General features: G+C 32.1%; 1 protein-coding gene across 5 annotated transcripts; it reads left to right on the top strand.

Moving 5' to 3' along the window:
• The first annotated feature begins 10,696 nt into the window (after positions 1 to 10,696).
• Positions 10,697 to 15,747, top strand: LOC135584860 (SUN domain-containing protein 4-like). Of its 5 annotated transcripts, XM_065135792.1 has the most exons (6): positions 10,707 to 10,824; positions 10,964 to 11,033; positions 11,752 to 11,940; positions 12,629 to 13,896; positions 13,991 to 14,076; positions 15,424 to 15,747. In XM_065135792.1, the coding sequence occupies exons 3-6, from the start codon at positions 11,775 to 11,777 to the stop codon at positions 15,650 to 15,652; spliced, it is 1,749 nt and encodes a 582-aa protein (XP_064991864.1). In that variant the 5' UTR covers positions 10,707 to 10,824; positions 10,964 to 11,033; positions 11,752 to 11,774; the 3' UTR covers positions 15,653 to 15,747. The 5 variants fall into 5 exon arrangements, with proteins under 5 accessions (XP_064991859.1, XP_064991873.1, XP_064991864.1 ...); XM_065135787.1 differs by having other exon boundaries at positions 10,697 to 11,033; XM_065135801.1 differs by lacking the exon at positions 10,964 to 11,033 and having other exon boundaries at positions 10,706 to 10,824.
• The last annotated feature ends 2,969 nt before the right edge of the window (positions 15,748 to 18,716 follow it).

Raw genomic sequence — 18,716 nt, 5'->3', positions numbered from 1 at the left:
TTAGCACATCCAGCTTTGAACTTGATGGTCAAATCAAAATTGCTAGAGTACATGGGTGAACAATCCCTGACCTAATCCCCCAACCTGACATGAAATTAAGGAGTCCACATTGGTGTGGACCACAAATGGTTGATATGATTAACCCAATTAGCGACTGAGTTGTCTAAGTTAACAAATTGATTCAACATCCTGAATAGGTATGATAGTAATCAAGTTTAATATGTTATTTTTTGGATCATATGACAGGACTGATCCTTCAAAATGGATATTCTTCAATTTGAAGAGGATAGGCATCCTAAGGAATGCCAAGAGAAAATAGCTATTGAACTAGAATTAAATTAACTGAATAACGAGATATCAAGTCCAAGTATTAACTTAAAGCTTAAAATATATCATATATGATTCACTGATGCTTTAAACCCTCAAAATAACTAGCAACAAAAATTAGTCTAAAAATCTTTATTAATAACATGAAGAATATGTTGTGCATAAAAAAATCCCTTAAATATCTCTAATATTATTTTTTGTTAATTGGAGGTCAACAACATAAAAGTCCTACCATAAATAGCCCTGGTGCAAAGGAGTCCACAGATGCATCTGTATAGAAAATATTGATTATCCATTTAGGTTATCTGTATGGTCTTTACAGACAATGGGTTTAGGTTCAGAACGAGAAACCATATTTCTCAATTGATTATATCTCCCTGAAGCAGAATCCATCTTTATGCCTTTCCTAATCAGGATATCAACAATTTAAATTATCTAAAAAATTCAAACATGCATCTCAAAGGCTCTAAAATTGCTCTCAGATCACATCTTCTAAAGTCAATTGGACCATTTAGGTTTGATGCAGGCCAAGTTCTTATCAAGTTTGATATGATTTGTACCATACTTGTTTTCAAGTCTTCCTATGAAACTTAATCTCGATTACTAGGGTCATTGGATTTTATATGTTAAATTAAGATGACATAAGCATGTCAAATTATGTTGAACTAATCCGAGCCGGCCTATTTTTTTAATAATTTGCATGGTACATTTATATTAAATGCATCTAATTTTTCATAGGGATATATAATTTGGTATGTACATCTTAATCACAAGAGCTTAAGCTGTTCGAAAAGGACCCAATCTATACTCCAACTCTAAAATCGTTTTTGCCAAAATTACGGTTTTACGGTTTTACCCTCGGGTTTAATCACAAGAGCTTAAGCTGTCAACATATTTACGGTTTTACCCTCGGGTTTAATTTATGCCAAAATTATAGTTCTGCCATTTGCATATTTCTGATTTAGAATATTTCAAATATTTACGGTTTTATCAAAATTGAGAAATTTAGTTTATATTCTCAATTATAAATTGATAAATATGATTTATTATAATTATGATTAATTTTAATCATAATTATATTTTCGATTATTTTATTAGATTTAATTTTTTATTAAAAAAAATAAATTATTAATTATACATGTGGTAAATAAAATTAAAATCTAATTATTATTTTTAGAATTTTATTTAATTATTCACATGTATATATATGAAATTGTGAAATAATGTATACCTTTCATATGCATGATTTATATAAATTATTGATTATACATGTGGTAAATAAAATTAAAATCTAATTATTGTTTTTGAAATTTTATTTACTTATTCACATGTATATATATGAAATTATGAAATAATATATACCTTTCACATGAATGCATGATTTATATAAATTATTGATTTTACATATGATAAATAAAATTAAAATCTAATTATTATTTTGGACTTTTATTTATTTATTCATATGTATATATATAAAATTATGAAATAATATTTACCTTTCACATGAAGGCATGATTTATATGTTATCATGATTATCATATGAGTTTTCTTACTGATTAATATTCAATAATAATAATAATAATAATTATTTATTATTGAATTACTTAGCATTAATGTTTAATAATTATTATTTTTATTTATTATTAAATTACTTAGCATTAATGTTCAATAATTATTATTGTTATTTATTATTGAATTGCTTAGCATTAATGTTTAATAATTATTGTTGTCATTTATTATTGAATTGCTTATCATTAATGTTTAATAATTATTATTATTATTATTTATTATTGAACTGCTTAGCATTAATATTCAATAATTATTATGGTTATTTTATTATTGAACTGCTTAGTAAAAATTAAAGAAATTGATGAATATTATTTGTAATTCATCTCCCTAAGTTTTATCTGACTAGTAGTTGCCAAAGTGACCTGGGATGATAAACTTTTGTGATATAAATTACAATAAAAGTTTTGTCATTTATAGGATATTTTTTATTTTATATTATTGCATTAGTCTTGTAGCCACCAAAGTGACCTGGACTAATGACTTATAAAATAATATTAAGAAATTAGTCCTAAATGACATTAAGGAAATAATATTCATAATGACACATATAATTAGGAGATTTAGATAATCCTAAAGGAGAATCTAATTCAAATAATTATATGATGGGGTAGGATGATACTGTTTTTTTGGATATCCTTGCAGTTTAGGGTTGTATACCCAAAGCTAACAATACTATTCCACAAGGATGGTATCAGTCCTCCATAAATATTCTTGAGTGAACACTAGATATGTCAATATTTCATCCAAAGGTATAATATAGATGATATCAATAGTTCATCAATTTTTGATAAACTCAAAACATTAATGTTATTATATATTTTCTTTGCAGTGGTACTTCCGCATATATATTCTTATGCATCTAGTGTCCCTGTACTATCTGGATCAAATTATTCAGAATGGTTAGAGCATGTGCAATTCACACTATGTGTATTATATTTTTATTTAGCATTACTTGTTGAAAAACCTGCAGACTTGACTAATGAAAATATAAGTAAATGAAATGAAGGCTTGGGAAAGATTCGATAGACTTAGTTTAATATTCATAAAAATGACAATAGCAAATAACATAAAGACTTTATTACCGATTGCAACTAGCACAAAGGAATATTTAAAGGTTATTGAAGACAGATTTAAATCTGCTGATAAGTCATTGGCTGGCACATTAATGAAAGAACTAACTACGGCTCAGTATGATGGCACTCGAGAAATTCAGGATCATATCCTCAATATGACTGACAAAGCTGCAAAACTTAAAACATTAGACATGAATATTGATGAATCTTTCCTCGTGCAATTTATTCTCAATTCTCTTCCTTCTCAGTTTGGCCAATTCAAGATTCACTACAACACAAATAAGGATAATGATAAGTGAGACTTGAATGAGTTGACTAGCATGTGTGTTCAGGAAGAATTGAGATTAAGGCAGGAAAGTTCACATAATGTCATGACTACTACTCAAGGAGTTGGTAATAAGAAAAGAAAGTTGAAGCATTATCAATCAAAGAAACTTGCCGGGAAATGTTAAACGGACTAATGAAAAGAAAACATTTATTGTAAAGTGCTTCTTTTGTGGCAAGAAAGGACACGTGAAGAAGGATTGCATTAAACGCAAGACTTAGTTCGAAAAGAAAGGTATTAACTTGACCTTTGTATGTTTTGAATCAAACATTATAGAAGTTCCTCTGACACTTGGTGGATTGATTCTAGTGCTTCAACTCATGTTACAAATAACATACAGGGTTTTTTTTCAATTCGAAAACCAAAAGAACATGAAAGATTCATCATTATGGGAAATCGTCTTAAGGTGAAAGCGATATCAATGGGAACTTATCATCTACGCTTAGAGACGGGTCAATTGATGGATCTTGTTGACACATGTTATGTCCCTACAATTTCTAAAAAATTAGTTTCTTTTTCTAGAATTGATGAGTTATGATACTATCTTTCTTTTGGTAGTAGCAAACTCAGTATGTTTTATGATTCAATAAAAGTTGGTTCTGGAATTCTCTGTGATGGTTTGTACAAAATTAATTTGGATCTTGAGTTTGCAAAGACATTAATGACTCTACAATCAAGTGTTGGATTGAAACATAGTTTCAATAATGAAAGATCTTATATATTGTGGCATAGACGATTGTGGCATATCTTCAAGGAAAGAATTGAAAGATTAGTGAAGGATAATATTTTGGAACACTTAGACTTCACTGATTTTGTTGTTTGTATAGATTGTATTAAGGGAAAGCAAACTAAACATATAAAGAAAAATGCCACAAGAAGTAAAGAACTCCTTGAGATTATTCATACTTGTATCTACGGACCACTTCATATTCCTTGTTTTAGTGGAGAAAAATATTTCATCACATTTATAGATGATCTGTCCAAATATGACTATGTTTATCTAATACATGAAAAGTCTCAAGCCATTGATACTCTTGAAGTATACATAAATGAGGTTAAGAGACAATTAGATAGAAAAGTTAAAATTGTCAGATCTGATAGAGGCGGTGAATTTTATGGCAGATATGATGGATCTGGTCAGAATATTGACCCTTTTGCTAGAATCCTAAAACAACGGGGTATTTGTTCTCAATATGCATTACCAGGTGTGCCACATCAGAACGGTATTGCTGAAAGGCGAAATCGTACTTTGATGGATATGGTTAGGAGCATGATGAGTTATTCCTATGTACCTGAGTCAACGTGGGATGAAGCTCTTAGGACAGCTATGTACATCTTGAACAGGGTTCCTAGTAAGTCAGTTTCATCGACTCCATTTGAGTTATGGACTGGTAGGAAGCCTAGTCTAAGACATTTACATATTTGGGGGTGTCTTATAGAGATAAGAGTATTCAATCCATATGAAAAGAAATTGGATCCAAGAACTATTTCAGGATATTTTATTGGTTATACAGAAAAATCCAAGGGATATAGATTTTATTGCCCTAATCATAGTATAAGAATAGTAGAATCTGGTAATGCAAAATTCTTAGAAAATGGCGAAATCAATGAGAGTAAAAAATCTCGAAGGATTAATTTTGACATCGAGGAGATTCAGGTTAATTCTCCCATATCATCTCCTATTCGAGAGATTGTTGTTCCTCAAATCAATGAGAGTATTGATGAGGGTGAACAACAAAATAACATCGAAGAACTCTCATATGATGTTGATATCGCCGTTGATGATCTTGTAGAACAATCACAATTGGTAGATTTGAGAAGATCTCAAAGGAAAATAAAACATGTCATTTCTAATGATTATGTGGTATATCTACAAGAATTAGATTATGATATAGGAATAAAAAGAGACCCTTTATCGTTTTTACAAGCCATAGAAAATAACGATTCTGAAAAATGGTATGATGCAATGAAAGAAGAGTTAAAATCAATGGTCCAGAACGGTGTTTGGGATCTTGTTGAATTGCCCAATGATTGTAAAAGAGTCGGTTGTAAATAGGTTTTTAAAACAAAACGTGACTCAACGGGCAATATCGAACGATATAAAGCCAGACTTGTGGCCAAAGGTTTTTCTCAAAAAGAAGGCATCGACTATAATGAGACTTTTTCTCCGGTTTCAAGAAAGGACTCATTAAAAATCATCATGGCATTGGTAGCTCATTATGATCTTGAGTTGTATCAGATGGATGTGAAAACAGTATTTCTGAATAGGGATCTAGATGAGGAAATCTATATGGAACAACCTGAAGGATTCATTGAAAAGGGAAAAGAAAATTGGGCTTGTAAACTTAAGAAATACATTTATGACCTTAAACAAGCTTTCAGACAATGGTATATAAAATTTCATAATACCATTACTTCCTTCGGATTTAAGGAAAGTACAGTTGATCAGTGTATATATCTGAAGGTAAGTAGGAACAAGTTTATTATATTGGTCTTATATATGGATGATATTTTACTTGCCAGTAGTGATCTTGGTTTATTGTACGAAACTAAGATATTTCTCAACAAAAACTTTAAGATGGTTGATATGAATGAGGCAGCCTATATTATTGGCATTGAGATATTCAGGGATAGATCTCAAGGATTATTAGGATTGTCTCAGAAAGGATATATTGATCGTATCTTGGAAATATTTAATATGCAGCTTTGCTCAGCCAATGATGTACCAATTACTAGAGGTGAAAAAATTCAATCAAAACCAGTGCCCAAGGACTTAGAAAAGAATCAAATGAAGAATATTCCTTATGGGTGCGCAGTTGGAAGTCTATTATATGCTCAAACCTATACAAGATCAGATATCAGTTTTGCAGTTGCAATGCTGGGAAGATACCAAAGCAACCCAGGAATGGAACATTGGAAAGCTACAAAGAAAGTAATGAGATATCTACAAGGGATGAAAGATTATATGCCCACATACAAGAGATTAGATTAGCTTGAAGTGATAGGATATTCATATGTTGATTTTACAAATTGCCTCGATAGTAGGAAGTCCACTTCAGGATTTGTATTTATGTTAGTTGGTGGGGCAATTTCTTGGAAAAGTGTAAAGCAATCGCTTATTGCATCATCAACAATGGAAGCTGAATTTGTGGCATGCTTTGAGGCCACAAATCAAGCTTTATGGTTGCAAAATTTCACCATTATGATGATTGTTGATCCATTGACAAAAGCCTTACAGTGTAAAATATTCAAAGAACATGTTCTTAGAATGGGGCTTGTGAGCAAGTCATAAAGGATATGGTGATGCATATTTATGTGGATGCTATTATTGACATTCTTCTTGCTTAATTAAAGTTATCTGTTTCTGCTATCCTGTTTACATTTATGTTTATGCATATTATGGTTGAATGTAATAATAGGATTGTCTTGACAAGATAAATTACAGGGGTCATTATGGACTATATTAGGAAAGACTAACAATGTTGTGGTAGGGAGTATACCATTGATGAAATACAACCGCTATGACTCGCATTGATAGTTGGACTTAATATAGTATTATTGTGTTTATTGGACTTATTGGCTTATTTTAAAACATGGCCATGTATAAAATACTTTTCAAAATTCCTTGGAATCCAATTAGGTAAAATTATTTTTTAAATAAAATTTTGTTTTATTTATTTTGATTTTGAATATCTCCCCAAAATCCATCAATCTCAGTGAGTCCTATGAAAGGATAGGAATGAGTCTTGTGAAAGGATAGGAATCTCAGTGGGTCCTGTGAAAGGATAAGAAGAGAGGAGAAAGGATCTACTCCTTGCACTTCTTGCAGACAATGACGGTGCCTACAACAATCTGAGATCGGTGGCTACAACAATTTTAGATCAAAGACAGTGCTTAGCAGATCAAACGAGATCTTTGAGGAGATGGTATCAAAAGGTACGTATCGTAATAGTTATATCTATACACTTGATTTTAATCCTGGCATATAAGTTATTTTCACATTTCAGATATAGCATAATTATAGACTTTATGCTTACACCAATAGCATAGGACAAAATATATTAGATGTTTAATTGGAATCAGGTTAGAATTACTAATGAACAGTAAGGTCCCGAGCTTAACTTTCTCATATTATTTTTATTAGCATAAAATCTATAATATGTTGTACATGTCTTAGAAGTAAAAATATTACATGACCATTACTGTTTCACGATCATTAGAGATCATATTTATAACAAATCTAATATTGCAGTAGACAACAAAACAGAATATATAGGAATACAGATCGATGAAATATGAATCATTCAAGTATCGTAAATAAAAATAATAGATCTTGTAAATTTGATCTCAAGAACCTAGGCTCTGATACTAATTGTTAATATAAAATCTGTAATATGTTATATGAAATAAAAAAATAATCTTTTATACTAGAATTGAAATAAAATATAATTAGATCTGATTTTACTATGTGTATATCTGAAAAAGAGATGTATGTGTGATATGCATATGTTATCCAATCCCTAAATAAGTTATTATGAGAGTTATCAGAATCTAATTAGTTATATTATATATCTTATCTAATTATAAACGATTATAAAATCTAACAATTTTTTGTTAGATCATAAAATCTCACGGATCTTTAAATTCTAAACATTGATTATATAACAATTGGATTAGTTTAATTTAATAATCGATAGTCTTGTTACTGAAATATAATTATATATGATTATATAAGAATTGGATTCGTTTTAATTATTTCGTATTGTTGATATTATTCCTCATTAATCTTCGATCATGTGGCACTTGCACCGTATCATGTGTCTACTGTGGATGGTGGGCATAAGTGCTGGCCACCGAAGACTAGTTTGAGTGTGTTTCGAGGAGTGTGGCGAGGGGGAAGGAATCGATTTTGATGAGTTGGTCGTTGGACCGGTGGATGATCATACGTCTAAGAAGTGGTTCACACCGAGGAAGCGTGCATTACAATAGGTGGCAACTTTAGGCCCGCTAATGCAGTAGTAGAAAAATATGGGCTGCCTAATTAATTGGGTCAAATTTAGGCCCCTAATGTAGTGTTAAAAAAAAAAAAAGTTATAACTTACATTTTTTATAATTTTCATTTGACAATTTATGGGCAAAATTTTCATTGATATAATTTTTTGGTTGTTTATTGCTCGTGATATTTAAAATTTTAATTATTATTTTTTGATACTTATGTGGTTATTAAAATACATGATCACGTGATTAAATTTATAAAATAATATTTATCTTCACATGAAAATATGATTTATAATTTTAATGAGTTTCGTTATGTTGATTAATGTTTTTGTTCAATTATTATTATTATTATTATTATTATTATTATTATTATTATTATTATTATTATTATTATTATCATTTTAGGCTTATAAGGTATGAATCACAATAAATGATTTGTCATTCATATGATATTTAAAAGTATTATATAATATTGTATTGATCTTGTAATTATAAAAGTGATTTGGATTAATAAATTTATAAAATTATATTAAAAAATAGCATTCATGATATAAATATTTAGGAGATTTAGATAATCTAAAAATATAAATTTTGTGATGGGTAGAATAATATTATTTTATATATCTTTGTATATATATCAAATATCAACACTAATTAAAAGTATAGTGGATACTATTTATCCTAGATAATTTCTTATATTTTTTTTTGCATTTGAGCGAACATTAGATATATCAATATTTCACTTAAAAATAAAAAAATAATATCAATTATTTATAAAGATCATGAAAACTCAAAGCATTAATATATTTTTATTTTATGATTTCATTGTTTACTCCCTTCTTCCATTCTCATGTATCTTTGTACTCAAATTATTATATGAAAATTACACTAGTGTGTAAGATCTTGACCTTAAAAGCCTATATATTTAATTTATAAAAGTATTATGAAATAAATAAATGAAAAAAATCTAACAAGCTTAGTCTTATATTTATAAGAATAGTAATTATTAATAATATTATGATTTTATTACCATTTATAACTAATGTATTAGAATATTTAAAAGAACTAGTGTACTCAAATATTTAAAAGAATAAAGGAACTAATGCACTAGAATATTTAAAGACTATTAAAAATTATTTTAAATTTATTGAAAATTAACATACTAGAATATTTACTGTTTATAATTGACACATTGAAAAAATTAATATTTTTATTTATGTAATAAAAATTATTTATTTATGATAAGAAAGACAAAGAGTGTTATGGTATATAAATAATATTAATGACATATAATCATTATGACTTGATAGTTAGATTTAATATAGTATTTATTATATTTATTGATTTTATTTTTATTTTTTAAATTATGCATTTATATAAAATATATTTAATTTTTTTCAGAAATTAAATTTGATAAGATTACTTTCAAAATAAAATTAGCTTTTTATTATGATTTTGAGCAACCTTTTTGTTTTATATCTTAACTAGTTACTAAGTAAGTGGAAGTATATGATATATGACCTAATAATTTAGGGTAAATATATATTAGAAGTTTAGTTGGATTTTTTTTTTATACAAATGGTAAGTAATAATTTATCAACATATTTATTAGTTGAGCAAATCAATACCTTCCTAATTATATTTACTAACTAATATAAAGGAAGAATATCTTATTTTATTGGATTCTCTCATTTTATTTTTTTCATAAATTCTCCTCTTGCCTATATAATGATAGAATATTTTTAGTTCTAAATATCAATCTTCAATATTATCATTATAGTAGTCCTATAAAAAATAAAAAAGTGAGTGTATATTCTTATCTACATAGGCTTCATTCAAGATGTATCAAATTCAATAATCCTATTAATCAATAGATCTATAATGATTTAAAATTAAATCCTACAAAATTATATTTCGCATAATAGTATACTTTTATAATGTCATCACATCATACTATTGTTTTATGTTGAGAAAAATTATTGAATGAAATTGGAACCTTCCACCTGACTGAAGTGAGCCTTTATAGGATAAAATTTTGTTTGAGATAAATTAATCATCTCTGATTCTGATCAAACCACACCGTGTCAAATCGTGATCGTCGGATTGGGTCGCCATCACCTTCCGTCATCACATTGGACTCGAATCAGATCGACTCACTCAGATCCAATCTGGTCGCCGTGTCAACGCCTCTTCAAAAGAGAAGCTGTAATCTTAAACCTAATTAAACCCAATAAAGTAACCGTACGTGGGCGGTGGTATCCGTCACCACCCCAATCGAATTCCCCCCTTGCTTACGTTGCTTCGCGGTGAGCAAAGCGGCGCGTGGGGTGAGCTGGAATGGGGACAATTGGACGCCAACGAGGACATCACAGCCGTTAAAAGCGAGGAAGGAAACAATAGTTTAGAGGATCGAGAAGAATGAGGATGTGAGGAACGTTTCCGCTTCGTACTCCTCGGGCTTATGGGAATCCCTTCCTCTGCTTCCCCAACTCACGGCTTCGGATTCCACCTCGTCCGGCGGAGGACGACGCCGTGAGTCTTCGGGTTACCTGCTCTTCCGATTCGATCGATCCCGGGGGATGGGTTGTGGTAGATCTAGGATCTCCTCATTTCAAATGCGTCGTTTCTGATGCCTTCCTTTTCTGGCTTGTTTGGTTTCGGATGCTAATAGAGGGTGCATCAACACCTCCGGATCTCGGGTTTTCTGATCGAAATCGAAGGAGCGGCAGTTGCATGCTCTGGTAAAACGATGATCGCTGTTCTTTCTTTGACGTGGCTGGTGTTTTTGTTCTCGGATTTGGATCATGTTTGAGGGCCGTAAAGTGGGCGTCTACATGTTTTTTTTTCTGATGCAATCTGCTGTTCCCTACACTCTCGGATTGATGAGGAATCCTGGAATAGTTTGTATGGTGGGTGGGCGACATGGTTACTTGGAAGAATCAGGTGAAAGGGGTGGACAAAAACACTCTTTTTATTTTGCCTTCTGCGAGTTAACCCAAAGAACCTAGAGGACTCTATTTGGATACTTGGTGAGGGGAGGGAAAAGAAATGTAAGGAAACAAGTACTGTGATACTCAAGTCTCTCCACTTTGGGCGAGAACAGAAGAAGGGGCTCTGAGAGAAATCCAATACGTCTATTTCTTTCTGTTTCTCCCCTTAATTCTGAATTGCCAGAGCTTTCAGTTTCTTATTACTTCGTGTCATGTTGTCCTGCATGCTTCTACTACTTAGATCTGATAACTTCTGTGTCGGTGTATGAGAAGTGTATTATGCGCCACAACAACAAAGAAAATATACCCATCTATGCGTCTGAGCATGTAGGATTTAGATGGGATCATTCGTTACTAGTAACAAATTTGTATTTGTTCTATTGATTCTTTTTGTTTATTTAGTCTTGGAACCAGGGGATTTCTCATTCTCTTTTTGACTTACTTAAGCCTGTGCTTTCTGGATTTGCAGATGTACGTTGGATTAATGAGCAAATGCAGAGATCACGAAGAGCTCTTCTACATAGAAGAGCTGCATCAGAGAAGAACCTTTACTACAGGAAAAAGTGCTTTTACAAGGTCTCTGCATCTCTGGTTTTTGTCTTATGGCTTGTCGTCTTCCTCCTCAATTTGTTAATTAGCAAGGGCAATGGTTTTAGAGGTAAATTTCTTCTGTTCTTTCCTGCTTTGATGATACTATCAAGACTGTCGAGAAGCTTGGTTGATCTATTTGCTTGCTTTGTTGCTTTCGTGGATCCTTATTCTGATGTTGTTATTCAGAATTTTCCTCACTTGTATTCTTTTCTCTCTTTCTTGCCCATTTCTTTTCTTTGTTTGTTAATAAAAAAATTTCTCTGATATCTGGATGTCTGTTGATTATTCTACTGATATTTAACACTGTTGCAATGATCTATTGGACCCAAAGGAAATGCTTGTAATGATTGTATTTTGGTAAATTGCGTTTACAAAATTCTGCCATTCTTCTTGTCTTGATGGTTCACCACTGCATTGTGGTTTCTTACCTTGTTCAGATTTTCCTGATTTGATAACTTATGTGGATTTAATTCATTATTCTTATAATTTCTTCACTGATTAGAACTGACCACTATTGCTTATCTGTTTCATTAGTTTCTATTCTGTATTCATTAAAATTAAATTTTCTTGCAATGGATAACTATGATCTTTCAAAAGTCCATAGAAACAAGCTGATAGCATGAAGATTTTGATAACTGTCAATGTCGATGCGCATTTATAATAAACATAACAAAATTGCAAAAAAATCAGTGACTTTTAAAAGTGAGCAGGGATTAACACTGATAATGATTCCCTATGTCTCCTTATTATATTAGATGCAGATGAACAGGATGCTGCACTTAGTGAGATCAGCTTGCATGAAGTTCCATCTTATCCTGATAAGGTAATGATGGATTCTCAAGATCCTTTGCAGTCGTCAGCTACCAGTTCAACTGACAATCACCAAAAGACCATAGTTTTGAAAGGTGTAGATGTTAGGAGCGATGAAGAGGTTTTGGTCAGTGAAAGCAGCAAGTTGGACACATCTCCAGATCAGAGAGATGATGTCTCTTATATGGGCAATAACTTGGAAAAAGAGACTCCTCCAAGAAGTGATAGATTGTCTCGTATTACACCTCCTGGTCTTGATGAATTCAAAAGCAAGGCCATCTCTTCAAAAGAAAAGGTTGTCTCCAGGGAAACAGGAACTGTCATTCACCGAGTAGAGCCTAATGGTAAAGAGTACAATTATGCTTCCGCTAATAAAGGGGCAAAGGTGCTAGCTTATAACAAGGAAGCTAAGGGTGCTTCCAACATCTTAGATAAGGATAAGGACAAGTATTTACGTAATCCATGCTCAGCTGAGGAGAAATATGTTGTTTTAGAGCTCTCAGAAGAAACATTGGTGGACACGATTGAGATTGCAAATTTTGAACACTACTCTTCCAACTTTAAGTATTTTGATCTGTTTAGCAGTTTAGTTTATCCAACAGACAGTTGGGTTAAATTAGGGAATTTTACTGCTGCAAATGTCAAACATGCACAGCGTTTTTCCCTATCAGAGCCAAAGTGGGCAAGGTACTTGAAGATTAATTTGCTTAGCCATTATGGTTCTGAATTCTTCTGTACTCTTAGCGTGGTGGAAGTTTATGGAGTTGATGCAGTTGAGAGGATGCTAGAGGATTTGATTTCAGTTGAAAACAGTCGGTTAGAACCTGAAGAACAGATTGCTGAACAGTTGAATGAGCACAATGATAAAGAAGACACATTTGAGGAAATTCTTACAGATCTCGATAACCAATCACCTCATGATAATTTGAAATCAAAACGAGATGCTCCTAAGAATACTCTGACTAATCCGTTACTAGATACAAAGCCAACCCAAGTTGGAAGGATGCCTGGAGACACTGTTCTTAAGGTTCTAATGCAGAAGGTTCAAACTCTTGATTTGAACTTTTCTGTGTTGGAACGTTATCTGGAGGAACTGAATAGCAGATATGGACGCATCTTCAAGGACTTTGATGATGATATCACCAACAAAGATCTGCTCTTGGAAAAGATCAGATTTGAGATTAAGAATCTTCAGAACAGCAAAGAAGTTTTTGTATGTCGTACTCTGAAATTTTGTGCTTTTGTTGTGATTTGTTTCCAACACATATCTGTTTTCTTAAGCTTATATTTGAATTCCTTGACTTCAGGCCAATGACATTGGAGAGCTTCTTTTATGGAAATCAGTTGTTTCCTCACAGCTGGAACAGCTAATCAGAGAGAATGCAAGACTCAGGTATGAAACAAAGTTGTTTTATTTGATGTTTGTTGTCTAATCTCTTGTGATTGGTGTCCTCTTTGCATTTGGCTCTTCCAAATACTAAGCTTTCCGACACTGCATCAGACAAACAAGGTCACAGATCTTGTTTTGCACAAGAGAGATGAATATGATTACATGTCGACACTAGAGCTTCATGATAGAACATATCACTTCTTGAATGCAGAATACAAATGTTTGTCAGCATATTACGACCATTCGTGGCACATTCAGTTGCTTCCCTGATATGTCAGAGAATTTTCTTGAGGATCCTTTTTCCTGTTATGTATGATTATTGAGCCATAATTAAAATAATTTCCACTGATGCATCTTCATGGTTAATCAATTGATGCAGAAGTGTTTTTATCTTGTTTTTTTTCTAAATTGTGTGTGATTAACCCTGTCAAGCTGTTCGCATGCACTTCTTTTTTAAGAAGGTTTGGAGGTAGCTCATTGAAGACCTAGTTTGCTAGTTATGAAATCATCCTGTCTAATTTTTACCAGTTTAATTATGGCCAGGGCATATATACAAGACAATCAAATATGCCCTATGCTTCATCGGTCAGGGAATATATACTAATTTTGGCAAATAGTACCTATGTTGTAATTTTGGAAATTGTTATAGGTTGGTTGCATTTTAGTCAACTGACTCATTTATAATGTTCTTGTTGTTGGCTAAGAAGATAAACAACCTTTTTGTTTAATGTTCTTGAACAAAATTTTATCGGATTCTAAAGCTTGTTCATTGGTCATTGCATTTCATTGGTTCAGCATTCTACTTAATGTTTTGTCGCAAAAGTGAGAAAACTTCATGAAGAATAAAATGGTAATCCCTGCTTATTAGTTAGATCATCAGGACATGTAGCTTGATCTATACTATATACGTTCTACTTGATATTATGCTACTCAAACTGTATTATTGTTAGATAATTGGCTTTAGGATGCTGAGATACTTCAAGATCCCTTTGATTCTTTGGTTCTCTGATGATTCTCAGATTCTAATCATCAAGATGCTCATCACATTCTTGCCTATCTTTTCTGCTTTGCCAATTTTTATGAAAAATGATTAATTTTCATGCACCTATGCAAAATCATAATCTTCAGTTAATCTATAATATATCAGAAATCCTTCTCATAGTTTTCTTTCCTCGTCTCATCTAAAGGTTTAACTTTATTATTTCTCACATCTTCCGAGAATGTGCTTCCTTGTGCTTTTCAGTTTATCAGTGTATTTCATTTAAATATTTAATTTGCAACATATTAAGAAAAGAGTGAGCGGTTGACATTTGAGTCACTCAATTCTTATGTTTTGATGTTGTAATACAGATCAGAGATCAAAGGGATACAGGAGCATCAAATTGACATGGAGAACAAGGCTCTAGCAGTGATATTTGTAAGTTTTGTATTGGGATGTGTAGCAGCTTCCAAGTTGCTTATAAATATGCTATTGATCATCTGTAGATTTCAAACAGCTCAAAGTTTTTGTCAGACAAGCTCTGGTTGGTTTTTGTTGCTGCTGAGCAGTAGCATTATAGCATCTATTATGGTTTTGTAGTGTAGTTACATGTATTATGTTTCTGTAGTTGAGGCAAAAAACTTCTGCAATGCGATTTTGATTCAGAGTTTCAGCTGGAAACATATTTTGGTTCAGATTACTATCGTGGCACTGATAAACTGACATGCCTATGTGTTTCTGCAAATGAAATAATGAATGAATCTGTTCAAGAGACAAAAGTTAGCTGGAAAATCTGATAGGGCTCATGGTTGTACAATCAGTGTTGGCGTTCAGATTAAAAGATATTAAAGGAAAGGATATGAAGGTCTCGAAACTAAATAAAGATCTTGATTTTATAAGGAAAAAAGGGAGAAATAGCAGGACTAAATAGATAAAAAATGAAAGCTTCACTTATCATAATTCATGAACTGACATGCTTCAAACCCTATCAGATCTCACCACTAGACAACCTATGACAGCCTGCAGACCCAATAAAGAAGCAACAATGAGTACCGTAGATAGATCAAAACTCAAAATTGACTAAGTTATTGTGATGACTTTAACAATTTATGATGCACTTATTATTTTAAATGGTTTCACAGTCTGCACAAGTTTACATAATGTACATCTTTATTATGGCCAACTAATAGTATGGTAGTCATGCAATTCTTGAAAGTTAAAGTTGGCATGTGTTAAGCATGTGACTAGGCCTCTGATGGTAGTTCATTTTTCCTTGGACTCATCGGTTTTTTTGCTTCTGTATGTTGTGATGTTGCTTGCAAATGACATGGAAATGGATGAGCCAATGCTGAAGTATAAGATAATTCTTACAATCAGAAAAGCGAAAGTTGAACTGTGTGTGTCAAGCTTAACCTAATCCTCTAATGGATTGTTTCTGTATATTGTGATGTTTTGCTGGCAAGTGACATGGAAATAGATGAACCACTGCTTTAATATATGGAAGTCTTGCAATCTGGAAAGCTAAAGTTGGATCGAGTTAAGCACCAAGCATAGCCTCTAGTGGTTGTTTCTCTTCGTCTTGAACACACATTGGTTTGTTTCTGTATGATGTGGTGTTTTGCTTGCAAATGACATGGAAATATACGAGTCACTGACTGATGAAGTATATCAAAGTCTTGCAATCTGGAAAGCTAATGTTAGATTGACCATAAGCCAAAGTCTATAATGAGAGTTCATCCTTGCTTTGAACATATTGATTTTGCTTATTATGTTCTTATGTTTTACTCGCAAATGACATGGAAAGAGATGAGCCACTGCTTTAGCACATGGAAGTCTTGCAATCTGGAACAAACTAAAGATGGATCGTGTTAAGCATGTAGCAATGTTTCCATGTGCAAGGAAATCTTGCAATTGGGAAAGCTAAAGTTGTATTATGTTTGTGTGTGTGTGTGTTAAACACTTGTCAAAGCCTCTAACGGGAGTTCATGTTTGCCTTCAACATTTAGTTTGCTTATTGTATGTTGTGATGTTTTACTTGCAAATGAGATGGAAACAGATGAGTCACTGCTCCTAATATATAGTAGTCTTGCAACCTGGAAAGCTAAAGTTGGATTGTGTTAGGCATAAAGCAAAGCCTCTCTAACGGCATGTTATGATGCTTTTTGCGTGCAAATGATACAAAAGTTAATGTTTGCCTTCAACATATAGTTTGCTTATTGTATGTTGTGATGTTTTACTTCTGAAGCATATCAATCTTGGATTGTGTTAAGCAGTTCATCTTTGCTTTGAACTCATTAATTTGTTTCTGTCTATTGTGATATATTTCACTCATAAAATACAAAGAAATGATGTTTGGGGGCATGAGGAGGTCCACAAGATGTGTAGTATTGGTATCAGAGAAATACTACTGGTCCTGTTTGTAGGTTCATTTGGTCTGTTCTGAAAAGAAATGTGCTGTTTTCCACCTAAAGGTAACAACAACACTCTTCATGCCAAGGATTGACAATTTAGTCTTGGCATGAAGTGTAAAAAAGATAAGAAGTCAACTCCCCAACTCTAAGCATTCTTTATTATAGATATTTAGAATATTTTATTCATAGATATGAAGCATTTCAATAGTTACTAGCCATGTTGTTGGCACTCATTTCCTTACAGATGTGGAAATCCATTGTTTGCCAAATATGGAGTCTTATTCTCAATGTTCCTTTCTGTGCTATTAGATCTTTGTTGCTGATACCGAAATAATAATTTAAATCTTGCTGTTGTGTTAAAGTGGATCTTTAATATTTCTTCTTAATAAATCATATTTAGAAATATTAATCATAATATAATAATGTAATTACTAGTGCGTCGACATTCATGTGCTCTCTAATATCGCAGTCTCTTACGCAATCTCTACCATGTGGTGGTGTGAGGAATAGCTTTCTTGGAATGCAGATATCGTTAGTTGGTACCAGCAATTCATGTGGTGGTGTGAGGAATAGCTTTCTTGGAATGCAGGCATACCTAATGATATCTTTAGTTGGTACCAGCAATTCATGTGGTGGGCACACGGATCCCACCTTCATGACTTCCGAGTCACACCTTAGTTCCCACCTAAAGTCACGAGTTCGTGGAGGACATCCTCTGTTAACCTTTCACAAAGCAAAAAAGAAAAAAAGAGAGTAATTATCCGACAACGATTAAGTCGTTAGTGTTGGGATATTAAATTAAACTTTATAATTAAATGAGATAGTATTAAATTAAGTCGTTATAATTTTATAATTAAATAAAATCGATAATATAATGTATTTAATATTTTTAAAGAGAGAAGAGATACGGGTTTGAGGATCGAAAGATCAAAGCCTATAAATGCCTATATATTTCTTCTCCTCTACTAATGCGTTCGTTGTTGAGGACTAAATTTCTCTTTCTTGTGCTCTCTAAATTTACCATTTTGGATTCGTTTTTCACCTAAGAGAGCATTCATTATAACTTGTATTTGTAGGATCCAATCATAAGTGCATCTACTCATTGGAAGAGAACTTTGGTACAATTGGAAGGATGAGAGATACATCATAAGGAAATATTTGATCGATCAAAATCTGATTTGAGTAGCTAATGGTTCAAATTTTGATGGTAGGGATAGTTTAATTAGTAAAGACTTTGACAGATAGAATATATC

The sequence above is a fragment of the Musa acuminata genome, chromosome BXJ1-3 (genome assembly GCF_036884655.1).
Source record: "Musa acuminata AAA Group cultivar baxijiao chromosome BXJ1-3, Cavendish_Baxijiao_AAA, whole genome shotgun sequence".
NCBI lineage: Eukaryota > Viridiplantae > Streptophyta > Magnoliopsida > Zingiberales > Musaceae > Musa > Musa acuminata.
Note: the sequence above shows the minus strand (reverse complement) of the source record. Positions and strands in the feature narration are given on the sequence as shown.

Excerpts from the sequence above, each read along its gene's own strand:
- LOC135584860 (XM_065135774.1), top strand. The coding sequence starts at position 11,097 with ATGTTTGAGGGCCGTAAAGTGGGCGTCTACATGTTTTTTTTTCTGATG. Across the intron at positions 11,236-11,751 it reads TGGTTACTTGGAAGAATCAG|ATGTACGTTGGATTAATGAG; the intron begins GTGAAAGGGGTG and ends CTGGATTTGCAG. Across the intron at positions 13,897-13,990 it reads AGAACAGCAAAGAAGTTTTT|GCCAATGACATTGGAGAGCT; the intron begins GTATGTCGTACT and ends CCTTGACTTCAG.